This window comes from Populus nigra, chromosome 19 (assembly GCF_951802175.1).
Source record: "Populus nigra chromosome 19, ddPopNigr1.1, whole genome shotgun sequence".
In the NCBI taxonomy this organism is placed as follows: Eukaryota; Viridiplantae; Streptophyta; class Magnoliopsida; order Malpighiales; family Salicaceae; genus Populus; species Populus nigra.
The window spans coordinates 10,341,999-10,366,451 of NC_084870.1; the positions used below are offsets into that span (position 1 = coordinate 10,341,999).

General features: G+C 34.7%; 4 protein-coding genes, 1 non-coding gene and 1 pseudogene across 7 annotated transcripts; 2 read left to right on the plus strand and 4 right to left on the minus strand.

Moving 5' to 3' along the window:
- The first annotated feature begins 383 nt into the window (after positions 1–383).
- On the plus strand, positions 384–2,370 carry LOC133679185 (NEDD8-conjugating enzyme Ubc12-like). 3 transcript variants are annotated; one of them, XM_062101708.1, is made up of 6 exons: positions 384–572; positions 757–870; positions 1,233–1,341; positions 1,547–1,625; positions 1,705–1,821; positions 1,900–2,370. In XM_062101708.1, the coding sequence occupies exons 2-6, from the start codon at positions 762–764 to the stop codon at positions 2,035–2,037; spliced, it is 552 nt and encodes a 183-aa protein (XP_061957692.1). In that variant the 5' UTR covers positions 384–572; positions 757–761; the 3' UTR covers positions 2,038–2,370. The 3 variants fall into 3 exon arrangements, with proteins under 3 accessions (XP_061957692.1, XP_061957691.1, XP_061957690.1); XM_062101707.1 differs by having other exon boundaries at positions 385–675; XM_062101706.1 differs by lacking the exon at positions 384–572 and having other exon boundaries at positions 718–870.
- Positions 2,371–3,117: 747 nt separating this feature from the next.
- On the minus strand, positions 3,118–4,028 carry LOC133680195 (probable NAD(P)H dehydrogenase (quinone) FQR1-like 2). Its single transcript, XM_062103008.1, has 3 exons — positions 3,862–4,028; positions 3,582–3,674; positions 3,118–3,376 (listed from the first exon to the last, which is right to left on the minus strand). The coding sequence occupies exons 1-3, from the start codon at positions 4,026–4,028 to the stop codon at positions 3,118–3,120; spliced, it is 519 nt and encodes a 172-aa protein (XP_061958992.1).
- A 1,001-nt stretch (positions 4,029–5,029) lies between these two features.
- On the minus strand, positions 5,030–8,066 carry LOC133679748 (deSI-like protein At4g17486). The gene is made up of 4 exons (XM_062102434.1): positions 7,810–8,066; positions 6,422–6,673; positions 5,980–6,267; positions 5,030–5,629 (listed from the first exon to the last, which is right to left on the minus strand). Exons 2-4 carry the CDS (start codon positions 6,630–6,632, stop codon positions 5,385–5,387), a joined length of 744 nt encoding a protein of 247 aa, XP_061958418.1. The 5' UTR covers positions 6,633–6,673; positions 7,810–8,066; the 3' UTR covers positions 5,030–5,384.
- Positions 8,067–10,857: 2,791 nt separating this feature from the next.
- Positions 10,858–13,231, minus strand: LOC133680291 (arabinosyltransferase RRA3-like). The gene is made up of 2 exons (XM_062103145.1): positions 12,807–13,231; positions 10,858–12,367 (listed from the first exon to the last, which is right to left on the minus strand). The coding sequence occupies exons 1-2, from the start codon at positions 12,999–13,001 to the stop codon at positions 11,255–11,257; spliced, it is 1,308 nt and encodes a 435-aa protein (XP_061959129.1). The 5' UTR covers positions 13,002–13,231; the 3' UTR covers positions 10,858–11,254.
- Positions 13,232–14,635: 1,404 nt separating this feature from the next.
- On the minus strand, positions 14,636–23,426 carry LOC133679379 (putative pentatricopeptide repeat-containing protein At3g18840; annotated as a pseudogene).
- Positions 19,130–19,203, plus strand: TRNAV-AAC (transfer RNA valine (anticodon AAC)). The gene has a single exon. It is a non-coding gene; the product is annotated as a tRNA-Val (tRNA).
- Positions 23,427–24,453: the final 1,027 nt, after the last annotated feature.

Below are 24,453 nucleotides of genomic sequence, written 5' to 3' on the forward strand. Positions count from 1 at the left end.
AACTATGCAGTAAATAAATCTTAATGGTTTAATCCAATTCGAGAAAGAAATGTCTACAAGATTGCGGAAAAAAAGTGCTACTGTTTATTTTTTTAAGAGTAAATTTTTCAAGCCAGTAAAAGCAAAATTGTTTGCAAAAACATGTTTCCAATAATTGAGAGAGAAAGAAAACAGAGAGAGAGAGAGAAGTATCACTATTATGGTTGCTCATTTGGAAAAAATGTTTGAAATTATTGTTTAAAATGTTTTTTTTAAGAATTTATTAAACTATTTTTTTTAAAAAAATATTTTTTTATATTAATATATTATTTAAAATTATAAAAAATAATTTAAAAATACATTTTTTATTGGCAAAATCAAACGCACCCAGAGGATAAAAGTATTACAACTACGCTGCAAGTGGATGACGATAATTGACGCCGACACGATAGACAGAGAGAGAAAGCTCGTTCTCCCCTTCTCCTTCGTAAACAACGAGCATCCTTAACACGCTTTCAGGTTCCTTCGTTCTTCATAGCTCCTTCGCTCTCTCATTTGTTCCAAGAAAAGCAGCTAAGCTTTCTTTCTTTCTTGTAACCCATCATCCTAATCTTCGTGTGTTTGTCAAACATTTTGATCAACTCCTGCTGTTTAATTTCTTGATTGGAGCTTTATCGAACTCTTTGCGACACACAGGTGGGTTTTGCTTACGGTTTTCTTTAATATTATTAATTACAGAGATGATGCTGACCCCTGTTTCCCCTTCTTATCGTGAAGGAGAAATGATCAAGCTGTTTAAAGTGAAGGAGAAACAAAGGGAACTTGCTGAAAACGCCAATGGAAAGTCACCTATCAAGAAACAAAGTGCAGGCGAATTACGTCTTCATAAAGGTTGTTCTACCTATGCATCTTCATCACTATCTTTTAATTGCTAATTATGATTACTTTTATTTAATCCTGCTCGAAAAGCATTATTTTTGTTATATGGGTCTTGCTTGCTTTGTTAAGATTTATACTTTGACGAACTTTCAGATGCTTTCTAGTGTTTTAACTGGGTAGAAGAGAAAGTTTTGATCTTTAGCCTTTTATGGTTGGTTAATGGGCTATCCTTCATGAATTCCGTTGCTGAAACTAGGATCAGCTACCTGGTTGTTATTTTCATTAAGAACTCCATTACTATTTTAAGTTTCTTGGTTATGACGCACTGGTTTTGGATTTTTCATAAATCTTACGTTAGGGTGTTTCTCTTATAGATATCAGTGAACTGAACTTGCATAAAACTTGTACAATGGCTTTCCCGAATGGCAAGGATGACTTGATGAAATTTGAGGTTACCATTCGTCCTGATGAAGGATATTATCGGTAAGTAATTTCTTAGGCAACGCTCAATTCCATCTTTACTTAGCTCGAAAAATTGGGTGCAAGGCATTCAGGATCCTAAATCTTGCATTTCCTTCCCAATAATCATCTTTTGTTTTGTTTTTCGTTTTTTAAGGAATTTTATGCCATGTTTCCTGGGTTATATGTTTCAATTACTTAACTAGATGCACTTCTTTTCCTGTCACAGAGGTGGCACTTTTGTGTTCTCATTCCAAATTTCATCCATCTACCCTCATGAAGCACCAAAAGTCAAGTGCAAGACAAAGGTAGTTAAGCATGTTCTGTTTTCCATACTCAACAAAATCCTTTTGCCATTAACGTAGCTTTGATTGGGATGTGGTGCAGGTTTATCATCCTAATATAGACCTGGAAGGAAATGTTTGCCTCAATATTTTACGAGAAGACTGGAAACCTGTTCTGAATATTAATACAATAATCTATGGACTCTTTCATCTTTTCACGGTATTGCTTTTCTTCCATGATTAGGTTCTTGCTATTTTGTAGGTCCAATTTAGTTGATGTTTGTACTTGTGCATGCAGGAGCCTAACCACGAGGATCCCCTCAATCAAGATGCCGCAGCTGTCTTAAGAGATAACCCAAAATTGTTTGAATCCAACGTGAGAAGGGCAATGACCGGTGGGTATATGGGACAAACCTTCTTCCCTCGCTGTATCTAGTTGCTGTCCTTGTCGATGGGAAGCATCAAGCTCAGTGCTTGTAGTTCAGGAGATTGCAACTTTGGTCACATCTCTCTCCCCGTGTGTATTGATGCTAATTCTTCAAAATATTGCAAGGCCAATGTGAAGGTGTGTGTATGACAGTGTATTGTTGTGATGTGTCAGATACTGCCTGGAGTATTACTACCCCATTTCTCAATATGAATCGATTCTGCAGCACTGAACTTGAGAATCTAGTCATGTATATATTTCCTTGATGTTGGCTAGGAATAATACTTTCTCCATAGTTCAGTCTTGAAAAACAAGTAATGCATTCTTATCTTTTTAAGACTATCTTGTGTTTGTCAAGACCATAGCTGAAATACCAGAGCTGCAGAAATTTTAGCTCTTGCTTTGAATGCATGGTAGTGTCAATAAACAAAGTAGTGCTGCTGATCTTCCTACAAGGCACTCTTTAGAATATCGCATTTTGAATCAAGACACAAGTAACCCTTTGTTGATTTTGGTTTGTTCTCATAAAAAAGCAGAGCGACTTCTGATTAGGGCATAAAGCTGTTTAAGACTTCTATTGTTTTGTTAGAACACTGCCCAGTGATGGTAACTCGTTTCAAGCTGCTCTTTTTATCTGCTCAGGGTGGCTAATGATTTGGGATATCAAACATGATCAAGGCTTCATGTACAGGGTAAACAGCAAGTCTTTCACATTGCAAAACCCAGGCAACATGCTTATGATAGAAAATACAGAAAAGTCATAAGCAAAAAGTATGTCAAAGAACACAACCTCGCAATTTTTTGATCAATATGGTAGCTCAATCAAATGGTTCATCTGAATAAAAACCGATATAATCAAATGGGCATTTCAAACCATAAACAAGTACGTAACACACCAAAGAAACAGGGAGCCAGAAGCTGGGAACGAAAAACGGGCATGGAGTAATGTTAAGCTACAAAAGAATAATCTCCTAAGCTATCTAAAACCTATAGACACGTGATATCTAATGACACGAGAGAAAAACATACAAAAGATCAACATTTGAACATTGTGGACGGAGATGTAAATGAATGTTGGTTTTAGCAGCGCTAGTTGTGGTTCTCACCAGGCGCAAATGAAAAGGGCCAGGCAAATCTTTTGACTACCTTAGCCATGTATTTTCCCTGGTGCTCCACAAAAGCTAGCTCTGTTTCACTTGGCTCTCTTGTGCCATCCCCAGAAAGGACTTCTGCGCCACATGGAGATCCTCCTCTAATGGAATCCATTCTGAACATTCCAGCACCAAAGGTGTGACCAATAGGGACAGAGACCATCCCATGATGGACTAACTGAGTGATTACTGTCAAGCTGCAAAATGAACAAAAAAAAAATCAATTTGATGATAATCATAAATTTCACACTGCAAAAAGAGGTTAGTTTTCCTAAAATAAGTGCACATCGTTTATCCTGACTGCATGTCCTCTTTCAATGTCATTAGAACTGAAGCAGGAAACTCGGAAGTGCAAAATCCCAATCAGGGACTTGACATTAAGTTGTCAGGCCGACATTTTACGCCATCTGATCTCTAGGGTACTTCCAAGGCACTAATAAATGCAAAAACAGTTCCATAGCAAGACATTCTTGTTGCATCTGTTCACAGCTACACCTGTCAAGCTCACAATCTAAGACTTATGAAAAATCCCTTCATTGTTGATAAAAAATGTTGATTGATGTTTGGGAAAGCTGATCAAACTTTAACTATCCATCTCCCCACCAAACAAGCTATAAATCGAAAAAAAGCCTTCATTTGAGCCGCCATGGAACCAAACCTTGTAGGAAATCAAAGCAAGAACCCATCAGCGTTAACCAACTCATCAACTTTCACCAAAGGCACCTCATTTCTTTTCTGGGGCACCTTCATTTGCCCTAAAGTCCTATGTGGCAACGGTTCTGGGATCCTATACAAAACTCCTTCAACCTCAGGAGTGGAATCCACTCCTTTCTTTATTCTTCTTGCCATCAACTCCACATGATCATACGTTGAGTAAAAATTAATGTAACTCTTGCTCTTTTTAAACTACTCGTCGTGTGGTGTTATATTGATCTGGGATTGTTGTGTTCGTGGATGTGGTTTGGTTTTGTGCGGAAATAGCAGGGTTTGTTTCTTCTTGGAGAGGGTTGCTTGATCATGCACCTCTATAGGTAATCTTCTCTTGCTTGGTACACGCCCAATACCTTTATCCATGTCAAAAGATTCAATAAAATCTTCAAGAATCAGAATCGGTGATCAAGAATATAGAATTCTTGGTTTCTCTGTCGTTTCTTGAAATCTTGAACTATAAATGATCAAAAGATTGGACGGCAGCTTTAGTTAAAAGAAAGATAGTAAATTTATGCAAGCCTGATTATGCTGTAGCATGAACAGAAATTGAAACAACGAAGATGAAGAATTTGTTTGTCTGGGTCTTGGGTCTTCGGCTTCACTCTTTCCTTAGATGTTCTTGCTGGCATTTTGATTTCTGTCCATAAAATAGCGCTCATGAATCTCTGTCGTAGGAATCTGAAAGTTCAATAAAAGCAGTTTTTTTTCCCCAGCAACCTCAATTTTTTTTTATTATCTCTATTGTCCCGTTACTCTTTTAATCTAACCTAACAATTTAAATTAATATCAAAATCTTAATATAAACAACCTCACCTAATAGCTTCATCATCTTCATAATAGCTCAAGTTACATTCTTAATTGGTTTGGTCTACATGAGTCATATATTTGTTGGCTGTAGAGTAATTAGTTTAACACATCTTTGCTTATTTTTATCAATCTCTCTCCTTTCTTTTATTTTACGGAAATCTTCACCATTTTGGAACATGAAGAATTAGAACATTTTATTTATTTGAGATTTTTGTCAAGAAATTGATGAACAGAAAGCAACTTTTACTATTGTGCTCTTGTAATGCAATGGGAGTGAAGTTTCAAAGAGTAATTAACACCAAACGAGAATAAAGGCAACGTAAAAGAGAATCTTTTAGCCAAAGAAATAGCATATATAACCAAAATCGGAAAGAGCTACTGAAAATTAAGAGATCAATGTGATTTGTAGACAACTGAAAAATCTACACCAGTTCTCTAGCAATGCAAACAGGCTTGCACGACATCGGAATACAATCATAGAAGACAACAAGCAAATTCCTGGGAGGCAGCCCGGCAGAGATGGGATAAGAAGTGTAAAGCAATCTATTGTAGCGCTCAAAACAACCACCTTGCACATATTTACTTTCCAAGAAAATCGTGTATAAAGGAAAGATGTTGATATCCCCCGAATGCCTCAAAATTGCAAAACCACAACTGACAATCTTTCAAAAGCACTGGCATTTTTTTTCATCCTTCCTTAAGTGAACCCTTTCTGGACCTCTTCAATTCCCATGGTGGTAGGCAGCCTTTGTAGTGAGAGTGCAGAAACAAAGAAGACATGGAGACTTCCTTTTGTGGCATTGAAATTGATGAAAAGCAACTGAAGGAACTTCTTAGTCTCTTCTTTTCGCTTTCGCGTTCTTGATAATTGGGGTCATGCTGTACTTTAGTGGCCTTGAGGGCCTCTGGGAGTATACAGTTGCATAGTGAACCTAAAGAAAGAAGTGAATAGGTGAAAAAGAATTTTATATCAATACAAAGAATTTTTAGGGGAAAAAATAACAAGGGAAGAAGCGTGGTAAATGAACATGCAGCTCGCATAAAAAGTCTCGTAGATATGATTAAATTCTTGTTTCTTGTTGCTGTCGGAAGCTACAAGAGATCCATCTTCATTAATACTGAAGATAGCACAAGGAGATGAGAAGGGAACACGCATAAAATTGCAACATGAATGTTTGGGTGGGTTCAGTAATCCACAGCAGTCAACTGATACGCAGTATATGAACGTCATGCAAAAAGATGGCACGAGGTGTCTCATGAAGGAAAGATATTTATCCAATACCTATTCTTGCAAGTCGATTCACCCATTTCGGTATTCGGTTCCCAGTCAGTTTGTAACACGTATCCTCACAGAAATGGTTGCAGTTCTTAACAATCAAATGATATGTATCACCATTGTAATTAGCAGATTGGCGCTCCATGAACTCTCTAACTTGTTTAGGATCTAAGCGTGTTGTCCCCATAAATATTGATTTTCTAAACTTGAAACCAGGGCACTGCCGGGGTTCAACCTCAAACACACCGCTTGATGGGTAGTCATGGGCTCCAAAGGCATATTCCACACCATGGACTGTAAGCATGCAGAAGGACAATTTATGATCTTAGGAAGAAAACCAATGAGAAGATGAAGCATCAAATGATTAATAGCATTCTATTAATATATAATCTGATTGACGAGAAGGCAATCAAGAGCAATGTGTAATAAGTGTTGCTTAGTGCCTAACCTTCCACCCCAGAGTGAAAGATACCGAAGCCTGCCCAATAGACATAGCCATTAGCGTTTGTCAAGTCATACACATTCAGGTAGACAGGTGCGTTTTCTGGGCTATAACCTGCTGATTTAACTTTTGGGAAAATGCAAAAGCCGGTGACTGCTTTGCCTCTGAAATTAAGGGGCAAAATAGAGTGCCACCCGTTCTTTGGTCGTGATATCATGTTTACGGGTGAAACCAGGAACAAGTCTACCTGTTTCTGATCTGCAAATATGCCAACACAAACATTAACCATTCCATATATAAGTAAAATATGGAAAAAAATTAAAAATAATACAGTTACCAAACACATACAATTAATCTTTTGCATGCAACTAATGTAGGAGGATTTTTTGGTAAAAAATATTTTTCTTAATTAGTATTATTTCATATTTAGTCATGAAAAATAATTTTTTATGATGTTTTTTTAGGATTAGTATAAGTAAGGAAATACAAACTATATCAGAGTTATTTATCCAATAATGAAAATATAAATTAAGATTCTATATACTAACTTATTTGTCTTCAATGCTGTCATTCTCTCCTCGGCTATGTTCTCTCTCACCAAAAGTTATGGTCAGAAATGAGTATCTATTTAGAAAGACAGAAGTTAACTAATTGGGACGTGAAGGCTTTATTGATCAATACAAGTTTATTTGGTTTCTTAATACTGAGTTATGGCATTAACCTACGAGTCAGATATGAACAGATTGTCCTTCCACCAGAGCACCCCTGATCCTATCAGAAAACCTCAGGTGCTCCAATTCATTAGAAATGACAGAAAGTCAAGTATGCTCATGCTGCATTGGACATTTACCATTCCCGAATTAATAAGAGAGAGAGAGAGAGAGAGAGAGAGAGAGAGAGAGGAGAGGACAAATCGACAATAGTATATGGTTCAACAAAAAGATGGCAGAACTGAAAATCTACTGAGTGGGTCGGCTACACATAATTCTCAAAGAAAATGGCTCTTTCAAGGAGACAGATCAGGTCAACAAATTACTCAAAGTGCAAAAGCCAAGTAAACAACCACCATTGTTAACAAAAGAATAACCCATTGACCATGAATAATACAAAACAAAACGAGAGATGCAGAACTGGAAAGAAAAAAAAAGGGCACCAAACTCATCAAAGGAGTAAAATAGGAATCAAAGAAATCAACATCAATGTGAAGGAAGAATTATGAATCAAGGACACTAGCTTGCCTTGCTAAAGAAATGCAGAACAAATCAAGAAATCAGGATTCCATGAAAATAATGCAAACCCACGAAAGAAAAGTTGGAAATCATAAGCACATTGCTAAACAAAGCAAAGCCATGATAGAGAGAGAGAGAGAGAGAGAGAGAGAGAGACCCCTTTACCTTTATTTTAGAGGGGTACTCATTCAAGAAGCATAGCATATGTGGAGAAGGGAATGCCGGAACAAAAATGCCAGTTTTTCTCAAGAGTCAAAAGGAGAAGAAAAACTCCTGAGAATGCAGTAGTAAGGTAGAGATGCGCGTCTGAAACCCACACATTTGTTCTCCTTTTGTTGTCCTTCAACTGACAAAAATGAAAGCTGGAGTAGGCACAGAAACTGCTGTTCTTTCTTGAAAGACCAATGAGCAAAGAGAGAAGAATCAACAAAGAAAAAGAAGAAAATAATAATATTTAATTATTAAATTTGCTGAAAAAAGGTAAAGGTAAAAGCTGATGGGACATGAGTGTTGACTGGATTGCTTTTGGAAATCGGACTAGACTTCTCTATTTTCTCCCATATTTAGTTGATATAAATTCATATAGGAATGAATATCATGCATATTTATTTTTGTATTTTAAAAAAAAATTTAAAAAAATTAATATTTTTATATCATTTTAATATATTGATATCAAAAATAATTTTTTTTAAAAAAATATTTTTTTATATATTTCTAAGTAAAAAATATTTTAAAAATAATTATAATTATATTTTTTAACATAAAAAAATAAAAAAATCTAGGAAGATTCGAATGACAATTTAAATCTAATTATGAAAAACTGAAATAATAATTACTGTGCTTGGCATTGATAAGAAGGAATTGAAATCGCATAATATATTTCTCATTGTATTCTTAAATAAATATAACAAATTTTGTCGTGAAAGAAATTAGGATTTATAAAAAAATATTATAATAAGATTTTTTATTCTATAAAAAAAATTTAGTTGTTTTATACTCAAGTTTTTTCATGCATTATACTCTTTTTTTCCCTCCAAATTTGATTTCTTAAAAGTAAACCAACATGCTACATCATTATATTTTTCAATTTGACTTTTATATATATATAAGCAGAAAATAGTGAAAAATATATTCATTATATATATTATAATTTTATATTTATCTCTTCAATCAAATATATTTTTAATTTTTTTAAATCATGTGAGAATAAAAAAAGGTGAAAAAAATTAAGGTATAAAATAATAAAAAGAAGTAATATACATAAAATGATTTGCAACCTAATAGAAAGCACAACTCTAGTTTTCGGAGTGAAAATAATAAACAAAATATTGTATATAACGTAAAAGACAATAATTATATAAAAACAAAAGTTACCATCATTCCAAAAAAAAAAAAACGAAAAACGAAGAGACTTTGGAAACTAACGGGGTTGATACTTGATATTGCCACTCCACGTTTTTTTCTTAAGATGACACAATTGCCCTTAACTAAAAGGAGTCGGATACATGCCGTTGATGTCTCCTGGCTGCTCAAGTGAACTTTTTCCGGCTATCCAAACACCTAATCCAACCTTTTGTTTCCCCACCATCACCAATGTCCATCTTTTAAGATTTCCCAAACAAAATTGGAACTAAAAAGTTAATTATTTTTTATTGATTTTTAAATAAACTAAGAAATTGTGAAATTCAAATCCGTTATTATTTAAGAATTCAATTGAAGGGTTTAAACGGTTGGGCTATAAAACAATTGGTGATCTTTCTTCCATAGAGACCGGAAAGAAATGACCGCCAGGTGGATGATGAACATGATAATGAATGGCATGGATAGTACTTGCAGTTCTACGAAAGCGCATCAAATAAGCAAATAAATCTATAATGGCTCTCCTCTTAACCTGTTTCTTATGATTATTGCCTCTCTTTTTTTCATTTTCGAGTTAATTTTCTATTGTTTTATCCAATCTTTCCGGGCTTCATTTTATTAGCTTCCTAGGTATAATCATTGCTTGAAGTTGATAATGTTGAGGATATATTAAATAATGTCATTTCTGTATCTATCTTATCATCAGTACCATACTTGTTCAAGTTTGAATCTATGCCTCGCTACTAACTGAACTGAACACCGAGAGTTAATTCATTTTCTCTCGTTTCCTCTCTTTCCCTCGACATCAAAATTGAATAAGTTGCTAATTGATCAGTGAAATAGGAGGTGCTAACCAAGATACATGAACGAGATGCGATCTCTGATCTTGTAGCCATGGAATCTGATGATGAAAGTGAAAGCGAAAATGATGAAGAAACCACTTCAAGTGAATAGAACCAAACTCTTGACCAGAGTGAGATTTTCTCATATCTAGCTTGAAGGCAGAAGATAACTGTTTTTGTCAAGGCAAATCAGGCCATTGCTGAAGATTCATCAACAGAATAGGCAGGCATTCAGAATAAATTCTGCAGATTTGAAACTTCACTCTCAAATTATTTTAAATTTACTAGATGGTGGGTTATAAAGCTGTAAGACGAAGAATAGATACCACTAATGTACTGAAGCTTGTCTCCAGAAGCTTCGAAGATAGTATAGGAGATAAGGTTATGGTTTTTGATCTGTATCCTAAGTATGTACAATAGGGAACTCCCGAGTTCCCATCCTTACAGTTCGTATTTTATCTATTGAGGCATGAGAAATGAAGGATAATTTCATAGTCTGCAAGATTGAAAAGTCATTTAATTTGGAAGTGGAGATCAGTCAAAACGCAGGCTACCCAGTATTTTCTTAATGAAATTAACTCCCGTATGATTATTTTGATAATCTAAGAGGGTCCGTTTAAGGACCTTAAACTAGTAGCTTCCGGCTACCTCAGCAGCAACAAAAAAATCAGCTACGTCCAATTTTCAACAATGTTTGTTGCAGGACTGCACCAGTAAGAAGAAACTACTAGAAATTCACCTGGGACATCAATGCATATAAAAATCATGGTGGCTTTTTTTTCTCCTTTTCATTTTCACCCGCCATTATCAATAGATAAATATCATAAACATTGCTGGTAGTTCAAAGACAACATGACATGAACTAAGCTTCAACTGTAAGTAAGACTGGAGGGGCAAGACTGGAGCTGTGAGGAGGGAGTTTAATGAAACTAAATTTACCTCTTCCATTGCAATGTTCAAGATCAAGGAAAACATGTTCATTTTCAGCGAAGAAAGTCATAAACAGATAACGTATAGCAAAATGCCCATGCATTTCTTTGTATGAGATTGGCATGTTTACTTGCAAGATACAACTACAGAGAAGTAACAAATGTTATTGTGCTAGATAAGCGATTGAAAGAAAACCATCTGTTTGGGAAACAAAGGGTTGCAAATGGCTCATAAGCTACCTGCATAACCTGTAATACAATGGCATAGAATTTGCTCTGCCAGAGGAGCAAAATTTCCAACATGGACATTGTCCGGGGATGATGGTGCTGCTCCCATTGGGTCCTAGCTGTGGCGGCTTTAGCCTTACAATTTGTTTTGGACAATTCATTACAAGTCTACAACATGATTGAAGGGTTAAGCATGAAAATGTAGAGGCTATCTTCTGAAAAGCATGAAAGAAACACCAATCCAAAAATTTATCATTCTGATCCATCAGGGAAAGAGCTTAGTGCATCTTGCTTGCCATTGACATAGAATTCCACCACCGCTTGCATACGCGGAAGCTTATCAGGATGATAATTTATATGCACAATCACTGGCTTGATCTTTCTCAAGTTAGCATTTTTCCTCACAGTTTTGAAGAGGACCTTGCTGTTCATGAAGAGATAGAAATCCATAGTTCTCCTGGATGCATAAAGTCCATCATACCCAGGATGTGAAGGGAAAAAGAGTTCCTCGTTGAAAACTGCTTGGTCCCAAGCATTCCCACGAGAGAGCCGATTAGCAACTCGATCCAAGAGCTCGATTGAAGGAATTGTCGGTCTAATGTAGAAAAAGCCAGAGTTGTAAACCCATATCCGCATTGTATGGGCATATCTAGCCCAACCCATTGCAGGTTCATCGAAAACATCATTATAACCATAAGCTGTCATATTATTGTGGCCATCACTCATGGATTCCACATCTGAATCTCTATAAAGATAATGGAAAGGATTTTGCAAATACACAATATCAACATCTGAGAGAAGAACACTGTATCCGAGCTGCAAAAATTCCCTCAATATATGAAATTTCAGTCCTGAAACAGCATGGTTGCCTCCAGTCTTTCCTACAGAATCAATTCCCTTGTCTGGGTCTCTCTTATAAACTGGAACATCATTTGATTCACAAAACTTGGCAATCTCATCATCCAAAGCAACAACCAAATAGTTGGGTATCCCTACTTTCTGGATGCTTTTAAACCAAACCTCCAGCATGTCCTTTACATTTGAATTCGCCAAAGCAACTATAAGTTCCTTCCCAACAGCAATTTTCTCTAAAATATTTGCTAGTCTCGGGTTCACAGAATCATCTGGAACGACTGTCGGATTTGTCCTTAGACCCTGAACAGTACCAAAAGGCCCAGCTTTATGCGGTTCACCCAACACCAACACTTGCTTCTCTGCATGATCTTTACCTTGTTCAGCCAATCTAAGCTTTTCAATCAGCACATTAACCTGTTTTTTCAACTCAGCATTTTTCTCCGATGCAGCCACAAACTCAGCTTTTAACATGTTCAGACTATCAGATGATTCACATGATGTTGATACCACCTAATATAACACATAATTAGAAACTTTTAACAGAATTATCATTTGTGTTGAATAATCTAACCCTACAGATCACCCATCCAATTCAAAGCTGCCAACTAGCTAATGAAACTACCAGAAGTGTAAACAAATCTACAGAGATCACATAAATATACATTGATAACAGTACATTATTGTTGATCTCATTCTAACACGACTTAGACTTGAATCATTGGCGAGAATAAACACAATAACATGTTAATTAGAATATCCCATCTAACAGGAGGATGAATATGGTAAATCAATCACTCCAATTTATACAAACAAAGGAAAAAACACACTTTATTTCCAAAACAAAAAATCCTCAAAATAGAAAGACTAAATAGTATCTTGTAAATCAATAGGGAATGACTTATAAAATTCAAAAAAAGTGGAAAGATCAAAACTGTGGCGAAAATGAAACCTGGGAAATGGATCTTGTGAGGTGGTTATGGTCAAAGTGAGGAGAATTGGAAGAGAAAAGTCCATGAGGGAAGAAGAAAGCGAAGATGCATCCAAGGAACATCCCAATGGCAATTGCAATTGCAATTCTTGATTTAAGTAGTGATTGATTGCTGCTGTTGTTTCGCATCAACGCTCCATCTCTGCGTCCAATCATCTTTCTTTCTTGGTGTAATATGGAAGCAGAGGTTGTGTTTGGTTTCTCGTTTTATGCTTAGATGGGTTCAGTCAAATGTTGCTGTTTTTTGCTAATGTGTATGGAAGGTAAGAGAAGGGGCTTGGTTGAGTTGAAAAGTTCTTACTCCGTATTGGGAGAGAGAGAGAGAGAGAGAGAGAGAGAGACAGAGACAGGGAGAGTTGGCTGGTTCAGAGAGTAGTTGAGGGGGGGTGTATGTCGCAGGATCACAGTTAAAGTAAAGGTTGTTTTTAAGTAATTTTTTTTTTAAATACATTTAAATAATATATTTTTATAAAAATATATTATTTTAATATTAATAAATTAAATCAATCTAAAAACATTAAAAATTTAATTAAAAAAAATCAAAGTTCTTAAAAACTCCCATTCAACCATAACCCAAACACCCATGAAGAAAATGAAAACCAGTACTCAAGTGGGCAGATTAGTTGACTTATTTAGAAGGTGGGCAGATTAGTTGACTAAATTAAGAGGTTTTACTGTTCTAAAAGGTGTGTTAACAATTATTTTAAGTTTTAGCATATCAAAATAATTTAAAAACACAAAATAAATTAAAGTAAAATAAATAAAAAAATAAAAATATTTTTAAAATATAAAAATAAAAAAATATAATTTTCTAATAAGCTCTTTTTTTTAAAAAAAAGTCAAATATAATTATATTAATTTATACGTTTAATCAAAGCACATACTATTATTCAATACTTTAATACTTCTTTTTTTTAAGTAAAATATAATTATATTAATTTATGCGTTAATCAAAGCACATACTATTATTCAATACTTAATTATTATTATTAATTTATGATTTAAAATCATCCATAAACAATCGTCATCGTCATTGTGGATAAGAATTAAAAAAAAAAAATTCTTCTAGCAGATGCAGACTCCAAATTGATTAAGTACATTTTAAAGAATTTAATAAATTTCTTTTAGATAATAGTCTTAAATCTAAAAATTCAAGGAAAAAAGAATTTCTCCTTCATTACTAATCCAGCCTCGTATCTCTTAACCTAAAAATCCATCTTCCTATTCATCCACATCAAACTATTACTTTCAAGAGTTTTATCTTTCTCATACAAATGCGAGTGAAATTTGACAAGGCATGAGCTATATGATTGAAAATTGAAACTATCCAATGTTCGCAGTGCACAAGGGTAAATATTTTGTTTTGCCTTTTCTTTAGATTGAAATCAAACTTCCAACCTTCACCATACCTTCATAAAAACCCGACTCAGAGAGGATCTAACTGCAGGAGCAGAACGGGGGGGCCTTCCGCTTTAAGATCAAGCCCCCATGCCCGATAGAGAGCTAGCTTATATCAAACATTAATGGCTGTTATTGCTGAATGGATGCATAAAACAACATCAAAAGTTGGAAAAAAAAGAGGGGGGGATATAGACGGGCTAAAAGCCTAAAACCCCCCAAAGGCTCAGGCATTGACAATTTGAAATTAGCCTGGCCTTGGACATTTTTATAACAAGATAACTTAACCCCATCATGCATTACCTGGCACCACCCTCCAAGATATAAAAAAAACTTCTCTCTCCATGTAATACAAGAAAGTCGAATTATTGCTTCAAAAACTAAAGAAAATATTAAAACACAGAAGGGCATGTCATATTTTAAATTCCAGTTTTTCAAACAAATGGTAATTGGTAATCCTTGGCTCAGATTCTTATATATGGCCTACATATATACAGCTCACGCTTTCCATTACTCATTATTCAGATTCGAAAACTTACATAAACTTAACTCAGGCCTGTCAGAAAGAAAAATGTCAACTACCACCTATACAGCTATACTCCTATCAGCGAATTCTGCTTGTCCGGAAGGAAGCCCTAATCTTCCCCGTCAGATTGTGAATCCTGGATTCGCCTGGCTGAGCCTCGAAAGGTGCCATTTGCCTGTCTTCCCCCTGGGCGAATCACATCACGAGCTATTTGGTTCACTGATCACAAAAAAAAAAAGAGAACAATTTTCTAAAGACAATATAGACATCAAGAAGACCTTGACACTACAGATTATTTACCTATTTAGGCAAAATATGTTTGATAAGCATATATTCTAGAGTTGAAACTTCATTTAGAATAATAATATAAGGTATCAATCTAAATAATTGCTTGTTCAATCCAAATCCATACCTGATGCCAGAATCTTCATTAAAAGTGCTTTTGCAAACTGAAATTCAGCTTGATGTGCACTGACAAACTTATTCTGCAAATTCAGAAATCCATCAGGTCACTTTCAATTTCTAAGCCATAAGTTATATTATTTGAGTAAATTAGTTTAGACGCCTAGTCCAACAAGGCACACAAAGTTTACCAATTATGCCAAGTCCGACAAGGCACAAGAAGTTTACCAATTATGCCACTTGCCATCAAGACTTTCTATTTACACAAGTTTTTTCAAACATTGAAAACTTAGAACGGGCTAATGTTTAGGATGAGCCAAGGAGATTCAGGCATGGAGCTGAATGCTCTCCTGCCCTTATTCTCATTGTGCATACCATGATGTTAAAATACTAGATGAGGAAGACCCAGATTTAATAATCCAATTATTTTAATCACAATTAGTAATGGCACAAATCCTTACCATTTCACCATACAGAAACTCCACAAAATTATCAAGTCTGGCTTGATGCCTCAACAGGAATGGGCGTAGATGGCTCATATACAATTTGCCAGCTCCCTGTTAGATAAATGGCAAACAGTTATCAACATGAACTATTTTGTTATTTTAGACAATAAGCGATATACTAATATAAGATGGATTTATTAACCATACTCAAATAGAGTTTCCAAAACACACAGTACTAGAATATTCATTAACCATATCAATTTCATCTGAAAGCTAGTACTTTCACTCAGTTTACCCCTAATAATGCAAGACATGCTTGAAGAAAAACTGATACACAAAGTAAAGGTGGAAAAATGAAGCTTACATTTGCAGATGGGAGCTGTAGCCAAACAAGAAATGCAAACTTCATGTGATAGTAAAGAGGAAACCTATTGAAAAAGACAAGAGCTTTCTGATTGTGATACCTCGTACAAATAAAGCAGGAAAACCATGAACCGTGACCAGATTAACTTGACAAAAAAGGGAAAATCATTGTCAATGTTGTTAAATGAACCTTGCATGCTTAATACATGTGCGAATGAGCTTACATGCTTACTGCCGAACTAAAGTAAAAGAAATGACCGACATCAGTAAGTCAAGGAAATGACTAATCTCAGCAAGAATAGATATAAGATTAATTTAAAACTGTCGTCATTTTATGTGAGCTTCATTATAGAGCTTTTTTGTGGGTTCTACCACCATTAACAATTGGTTTTCAATCAACTATCAAACAAGGGATACTTCTGTTCCCCGCAAACAGGCTGTGTGGAGTTTGTAATGAACACAATCATGACTCCCATTCACATGCAAGCTTTAATAAAATAAATCCATCAGAGGTCATGATTTAGTCAAGTAAAAACAACATAACATAGTGTAAAACATTTAAACAAACAAGGTAATTGAATAGCATAATTTGACCATCCATGAGAGAGCATCACCAAGTGATTTCCCTAACACAATGGATACTTTCATAGCTGAAGCCCAAAAAGATCATGTTGGGCAGAATCATACCAGGAGAGAATTTTATCTGCAAAGACTTCCGCGAGGCTAAAGGATCCATAAGCTGCAAGAGGATAAAAACGCTCAATGATATCAACTTATCAGTATAGTATAGCAATCTTTTATTGATAACAGGATTAAAAAAAACGAGCCGGTACAAACCAGCCCAGTAGAGAAGCCATCGCTGTTGCTCGATTTGATCTTTATTTTCAATAGCCTTAAATGTTGAGTAAATAGGTAAAGCAATTCCAACAGAACAGCTGCAGAAACCCCAGTATTCAATATCGAAAACATAACCCAATTAATTCTAACTAGAATGCAAGAAAAAAGCGAGGTTTTTACCAAGCTGTCCGGACAACAATGTTGGAATTCAGTGGTGAAAGAAGCAATTGCAATCCCACCTACAAAACCGAAAAAAATGACTTTTAATTTTTTTTATTTGTTGTTGTTAATTTGAAGATCTTTAAATTTCATGAATAACAGGATTAAAGGAAGAAAAAAACATAATTATTTTACTCAAGCGAGTTTACTTTAAGAAGATAAAAGTATTGAAAAACTAGGAGTTAGAATAGAGCAGGAGTAGTAGAGAGAGATAAGAAACAAATTTTGATGTATGGATTCTTACCTCTCCTGGAAACGCCATGGAAATTCTTCGTTGATTTGCACAGAGAGAGAGAGAGAGAGAGAGAGCGTGTGAAGAAAAAATATACAGAAAATGACAATTAATATAGTTTGTACAAGATTTTTTTTTTCCCATCCTTGTAGGACGAATTAATTTTTTTCTAATATAAAAAAATATTTAAGTAGAATAATTTAAATAAATTCAAGTTAATTTAATTAATTAATAATTTGAGATAAATTTAAAAAAAATTAAGGTCTAATAATAAAATAAAAAAATTGAAGTTAAATCGATCTAATTTTTAAAATCAACAACTTTAAGCATGAAACCAAAATAACCATATAAAATACCAAAACAAATCTTGAATAAATTTTTTAACTATAAAAAAAATAAAAAAAATGAATAATAATCAAAATAATAAGGATCAAACCTGATGTAAGAACTAATGAAAAAATAATAATGAGGAACTTAATCGAAAAATAAAATAAAAAATAATTAAAAGAATAAGAACCAATATTAGATTAAAAAACAAATGAAATAAAATACGAAGAGACAAAATTGAAATGAAAAAAACAAGTTAAAAAATGAATTAAAAAAAATAGATTTAAAAAATGAAGACTAAATCTCCAAAATAAATATTGCGGGACAAAACTAAAATAAAAAAACCAAGAAAATGATAAAAAAAACAACAATTAAGAAAATAAATGTGATATTTGATATATAAATAAAATAAAATAAAATAGGATGAAATTAAAAATAAATCCAAAATAAAAAAAAAAGAATTATTATTGATTTTTCTTTATTTTTTTATCAAAATAATATCATTTTTACTTTTTAGTTGAATAAAATATTAAGCAATTAGCTAGAGGAAGTCATGTGAACTCTCATTAATTATTTTTTATCAAAATAATGTTATTTTTACTTTTTGTACAATAAAAAAATGTAATTAACCCTAGTAACCTCGATCATTTAACCCAACTCATGACCTAAGATACAATAAGGATCAATTCTCAAACCGAGTTTTAAAATAACGATAAAAAAAATAAACACAAAAAATAAAATAAAAATTCAATGAAATTAAATAACGAAAGATGAAGTTTTCAAAAAAAACAATTAATTAATAAGATAACTCAAAATAAAAGGACTTGCAATAATAAAAATAAGAATCAAATTCAATTAAAAAAATTAAAATCAAATGATTATGGATGAGATCAAAAAATAAAATCCAATTAAAAAACATAAAAATTAAAATTAATAGGAATTAAAAAAATGATAAAAAAATTTGATAAAAAATATAAAAATAAAATATAAAGCAATGAAATTGAAAAAAAAAACTAAAGAAATACAATTAAAAAATCAAGGTTTACTTTGTAATTTTGCAAGGCATGTGTTAATCACTTTTTTTATTTATAAAAAAACCATAATACCCTTCACTCTATGAAATAATTGCAAAAAAATTAAGGATCAAAAACCAAAAATACTTCTTTATTTTAAGCAAAAAAAAAAAATTTGACTTCAAGGGATATGGAATAATAAAACTGTACAAAAAAATATAAAATTTCAAAAAAACTCCTAAGACATTAGTTGTATTTTTTGTTTTTTTTGTAAGGACATAGGAATAATTATACTGTATAATAAAAATATAAAAATACAAAATTACTCCTAGATATTTAATTATCTATTTGATGTTTTTAGAGAAACATTACTTACTTTACTGTGTGGATTATAATGTAAACAATCCACAGTCTGATGCCTTTTTTACAATGCTACTGGAATTCCACGGCGAGGAGGGAATAATAAAAACGAGATGTAAAAATCTTATAAATTAATAATATTGAGATAGCCAGCCAAAAGGGGTGTCGTGGTGTAGTTGGTTATCACGTCAGTCTAACACACTGAAGGTCTCCGGTTCGAACCCGGGCGACGCCATTTTGGCTATAATTGTTTTTTGTTATTTTGACATTTTTAACATGGCTACCACTTTTGTTTAATTTGGTTTACCTCTTTCATTTTGGATTAATTACCAGTTGAAACCGAATTCTTGGACTCATTTTCTCTGCAAAACAACTTCAAAGCCGTTTCCATTTCACCAAACCAGAAGCATTCACGTTAGAAAAATGTTCCAATATTGATACAAGTAAACAAGAGGCTTAAAGTTTCCAGGCTATATAAGAGAGAGAGCGTTTGTAGCAGCCGGAAGAGCAAACCATTTCACTACCAGGCAATTGATGGGCAAACTTCGAAGAAAATTATTCAATTAAAAAAAAGAGAGAGGTTATTATGCATCTGCATTCTCAATGATCCATTGCGACCAAATCGGTCATATGCTGCTTTACTGACCAAAAGCATGACCTTGCTTGTAACTTAGCATCAGTTTCCGAGCGGGTGAGAAAAATCACTAATATACAGCAAATTCTACTCTCTAATATTTGTTTTTTTTTTTTTTTTGAATATTTGAATTTGAAGGCTCTAAACAGTGCACATAAACCACCATTGTTAAGGAGTCCTTTCATGACTTAGACTTGTTCGATCTTTCCCTTTTCCTTTGGTTTTTTGTTGGACCATCTTCATTTAATAAATGCTCGTAATCCTCAAGACTTGCAAACGGGGATGCGCCTAAGTTCCCCTTAGACTTCCGTTTCCTCAAGACTCCGCAATGTCATCATCTCTCAGTCATTAATGGTGCCAAAATCTTCCCCTTCCGCAGTATCTGAGGGGGCATCCACCTCTGCAATGTCAACATTGCGAAGCAACTCTTCGTCATCTTCATTCATAGCTTGGTTCAAATCATGAGTCCTATTCATTTTCTGCTACAAGAGACAGATCGGCAGGGTCTATCATATTATCAATCTCTTCATTATTGTTCTCATCATCACCAACCACTTCATCGTCATCATCCACATCAAACAATTCTTCAGCTGCCTTATTTGGCTCTCAAAGGTTTTCATTTTATTCACATAAAATTTGTGGAAGACGAGATCCTCTGGAGGTGCATCTACTTCAGCCAACGAAAGAATTTTGGGGCCAATCAAAGGATTTATCTATAAAAATCTCATAAAACAAGGTTGTGTTGCTGGAGCATTAGGAAACCATAGTAGAACTGCAGCATGGCTCTTTGAAGATGCATGTGACCACATTTTCAGTTTACAAAATGCACACAAGGATAGCCAAATGTACTGTTCAAATTCTTAGGAGACTTGACCTTTGGCTTGGAAGAACTTCCAGTCCTAGTAACAAAACAGTTGTGATGATTGCTACTACACTGAACATCTTGCTTTGTAGCTTCTCCATCTGGATGTTCACTTTGGCTTCAGTAATAGTTCTCCTCGTAGCTCTAGTCTATTATCCTGTTTCAGAATGACCAAAAAAAACTCCTACTTGTTATCGTATCTGGAAAAAAGGTTATTTGAAGTACAAAATAATCATCCATGACTATAAAAATTGATATGAACCCGATGGTAAGACTTCATTGACCAATACAATACGGAGTTCCTTTCCCAGCATGCAGGGACAAAGCATCACATAAGAAATCTGACTCTATGCACATACCAGAAAGGGACATTGGAATCAGAACATGATCTTCTCATCTTTCCCAATAGAGAGTCAATTTTTTGTTAATGCTATAGTGCTGTAGAAGTTCCTTGCATCATCGAGCTCCTTCTCTACAAAGATCCTCTCGTTAACTTGCAAACTTTCTGATAGATGAAGAAGAGAACAAATAAATGCACAGAAAACAGATTTTTGTAGAAACAAGAATACTAACCATGAGAAAAGGTGAGAACTCACGGTAGTAGACATTAAGTTCTCTCACGATAGACTAGCTTTTGAATATTTCAATGTAACCGCTAAACATCAGCGGCCACTCCAAGTTTCCAACTCTCCATCCTAAATGCAGGCTTTTCAATCATGTTGTCATGCCAAAACTCAAACATTATGTAACAGAATGCTCCAGCGATTTCATAAAGTTCTGATGTCAAGAAGTCCAACATTGAATAGATACACACTGCTTTTGAATGAGTTCTGATGTCAAGAAGTCCAACATTGAATAGATAAATGTATGGACTCCATTATCCAAGTATACCCAACTACAACCAGCAAACTTCTTGGCCTCCTTTCCTCTCATCTCCTTCCTAATCCTACCCATCTCAGCCCAGTTCCCTTCTGCTGCATAAGCATTAGCCAACTGCACATAACGAGCTCCACTATCACCCTCAATCTTTAACAATTTCTCCTCTGCCTCTCTTGCTAATTCTATGTTCTTATTTAGCCTACCTGCATTAACAAATGCCCCAACGACGGCAGCATCTTGATATTCTATAGGGATTCTTTGCATGAATAGGACCATCTTTTCTAGCTGGCTAGCCCTTCCATAAAGATCAATCATGCATGCATAGTGATCAGTTTCAGGCAGTATGTGATAATCTTCTGTCATGGAATAAAAAGTTCTTTCACCCAAATCTACCAACCCACGGTGACGGCAAGCTGACAGGAGGGCAACAAAGGTAATAGCATCCAGTCCAACTCCTCTCTCCAACATTTCCTGAAACAGATTTATAGCTTTAATCTCATACCCATGATGAGCGTAACTGGCTACCATTACATTGTAAAGGACTAAATCTCTTTCAATAACTTTCAGGAACATTTTTTCTGCATATGGTATACTTCCACATTTTGAGTACATATCAATCATAGCAGTAGTCATCTTGATGTCCATTTCAATCCCCATTCTGTATACATAACCATGAATTTGCTTCCCAGGACCAAGCGCAGCTTGGAATGCACACGCACTAAGTGCACTGACAAGGATAAAAGCATCAGGAATTGCAGCTTCCTTGGCTATATACAAGCATAGAAGTTCAAAAATAGCTTCACATTGATTCAATTTGACATAACCACCAAATAATGCCACCCAAACGATAGAATTCTTCTCTTCCAACGAATCAAAAAGCCTACAAGCTTCCACCATGTTTCCTTGTGAAGAATACCCCACAATCATTGAAGTGATGGAAAAGGAACTTCCAGTCCCGCTTGTCAAATGGAATGACTCTGCATACTTCATATTCCCACCCTTGCAATAAACATCAACAATGCCACTTTCTACAAAAGCACTCGAACTCAATCCAAGCATGCATTTCCTTACCAATCTTCAAGTTCCTTAAATCAGCACAAGCACTCAAAACACTACCAAAAGTATGCTCATTCCATTTAACACCATTCTCCCCCATACAAACAAACAACTTCAATGCCTCCAGTGGATAACCATTTTGAACATAACCAGAAATCAATGTATTCCACGAAACCGAATCGTTCAACTCATTTTCCCTCCAAAACAACCCCAAAGCCATCTCCATTTCCCCTTCTCTACAACATGCTGCCACCATCGCATTCTTTGAAACCAAATCAATACCCCCTTCTTTTTCACACCCTCTAAAGACACCGCAGGCCTCTTTATAACAGCCACATTTAGAATACATGTCAATCAAAGAACTCACAACAAACCCACTTCTATCGTTACCAGTTTTCACCATATATGAATGCAATTGCCTCCCATAACACAAATTAGATAACTTAGCAAACAGTTTAACCATACTTGTAACAGTAAAATCATCAACACCAATATCATTACTCTTGCTGTGCATTTCAACAAACAATTCAAGGGCATTTCTTTCATATCCATCCACGTCAACATAACCAGATAACATAGAATTATAAGTGACCAAATCCCTAACAGAAGCGGAATCAAAAATGGATTTTGCTTGTGCTAAGTTTTGGGATTTTACGTGGGCAGATATTATTGTGTTCCAAGAGTAAATATTTCTGCGAGGCATTTCATCGAACAGTTTCTGGGCTTCATTTATCAGGCAGTGTTTGGAGCATAAGTGAATGAGTTGATTAGAGGTTAATATTGGTAGTGCAAAACCGGACTTTATGCATCGGACATGGTGTATTAGTCCAACTCTTAAGGACCTCATTTGTATGATTACATGGAACAAAGCGATGAATGAATTGAATTGCAGGAGGGATGTTGAACAGTGAGGTTTAAGATTTGCTCCAAGTGAAGAACAAAACGATGAATGAATTAAATACGTACGTGTTATTTATTTTATACTTGATTCATTGCGTTTGGGCAGGGTGCGCCGCATGTTTTAACTTTTACGTGATGGTTTGAGAAATATTTAGGAAGCTTTTGGAAACAATGTAGTTTATTTATTTATTTAGATTGTTTTAATATTTTGATGTTAAAATAATTTTTATAAATAAAAAAATATTATTTTAAAGTTTTTACTACTTTCACTTACCGAAACCTTCTTCATCGTTAAATTTATAGAAATCAAACGCGGTTCCCTTCATACAAATCAAACAAGAACACACGCTCGAGCCATTTAGTTAATTAGCTGTTACTTCCAGATGAACAACTCAAAACATGGATACCATTGGCAGAAGAGAGATTGACATGCTTCTCAGAAAAAGGTGCCTTGTGCTTAGTTGGGCACGCTGGAACTTCAGTCCCAGTTTGATCCACAACGATGCGAGTGGTTCGCCACTTCAACTTTGTATTTTCGTATTTTTCAACATACAATCAACAATACTCATGGGCTGAAGCATTGATTCATGAAACAAAACTTTGGCAGCCGAATATATGGACCTTGCATCGTCTGCACCAAAAAAATATCAGAAAAATCACTAGTTACGGCCTAAATGAGATGATATGATCCGGCGATTGTTTGTAAAACCATAACAGAGTCGAGGTTATTGGTCGAGTTGGCCATCTACACTGGGCTTGCATTGGCAGAGGCCCCAACCTTTCACCAGTGAAATAGTTTCCTTGGCATTTCGGATGCCTACGTTTTGAATGATGTGAAAATGATTATGCCTAGGATTAAATAAGTGGCAATGCCAACTATCTTCAGAATCATTATCATTATGATAATAATTGATAAACAATTTTTTTGCAATGCGAACATGAAACCTCTGGTTTTTTATAGCTACGCTAAATACAGAACCCTAATGCCATGAAATGCTAATAAAATGTCATTTTAACGAGAAACAATATTTCCTCTATTCCTAATGTGACAAGATTCTGTGTAAATGGTGCAGCTTCGCATGCACACCAGCAATTGTGGCCAAACTAAATTGTGAAGGCGCATTCGTCTCTCCCTCCACAGAAGTTTTGGCTGC

Coding starts and splice junctions, on each gene's coding strand:
- LOC133679185 (XM_062101706.1), top strand. CDS start 720: ATGATGCTGACCCCTGTTTCCCCTTCTTATCGTGAAGGAGAAATGATC. Junction 1,626..1,704: donor AAGTCAAGTGCAAGACAAAG/GTAGTTAAGCAT, acceptor GATGTGGTGCAG/GTTTATCATCCTAATATAGA. Junction 1,822..1,899: donor GACTCTTTCATCTTTTCACG/GTATTGCTTTTC, acceptor TTGTGCATGCAG/GAGCCTAACCACGAGGATCC.
- LOC133680195 (XM_062103008.1), bottom strand. CDS start 4,028: ATGGCAAGAAGAATAAAGAAAGGAGTGGATTCCACTCCTGAGGTTGAA. Junction 3,675..3,861: donor GAGTTGGTTAACGCTGATGG/GTTCTTGCTTTG, acceptor TGAGCTTGACAG/GTGTAGCTGTGAACAGATGC. Junction 3,377..3,581: donor TACCCTAGAGATCAGATGGC/GTAAAATGTCGG, acceptor TTCATTTTGCAG/CTTGACAGTAATCACTCAGT.
- LOC133679748 (XM_062102434.1), bottom strand. CDS start 6,632: ATGATATCACGACCAAAGAACGGGTGGCACTCTATTTTGCCCCTTAAT. Junction 6,268..6,421: donor CTTTCACTCTGGGGTGGAAG/GTTAGGCACTAA, acceptor GCATGCTTACAG/TCCATGGTGTGGAATATGCC. Junction 5,630..5,979: donor GAATCGACTTGCAAGAATAG/GTATTGGATAAA, acceptor TTCTTTCTTTAG/GTTCACTATGCAACTGTATA.
- LOC133680291 (XM_062103145.1), bottom strand. CDS start 13,001: ATGATTGGACGCAGAGATGGAGCGTTGATGCGAAACAACAGCAGCAAT. Junction 12,368..12,806: donor TCACAAGATCCATTTCCCAG/GTTTCATTTTCG, acceptor GTGTTATATTAG/GTGGTATCAACATCATGTGA.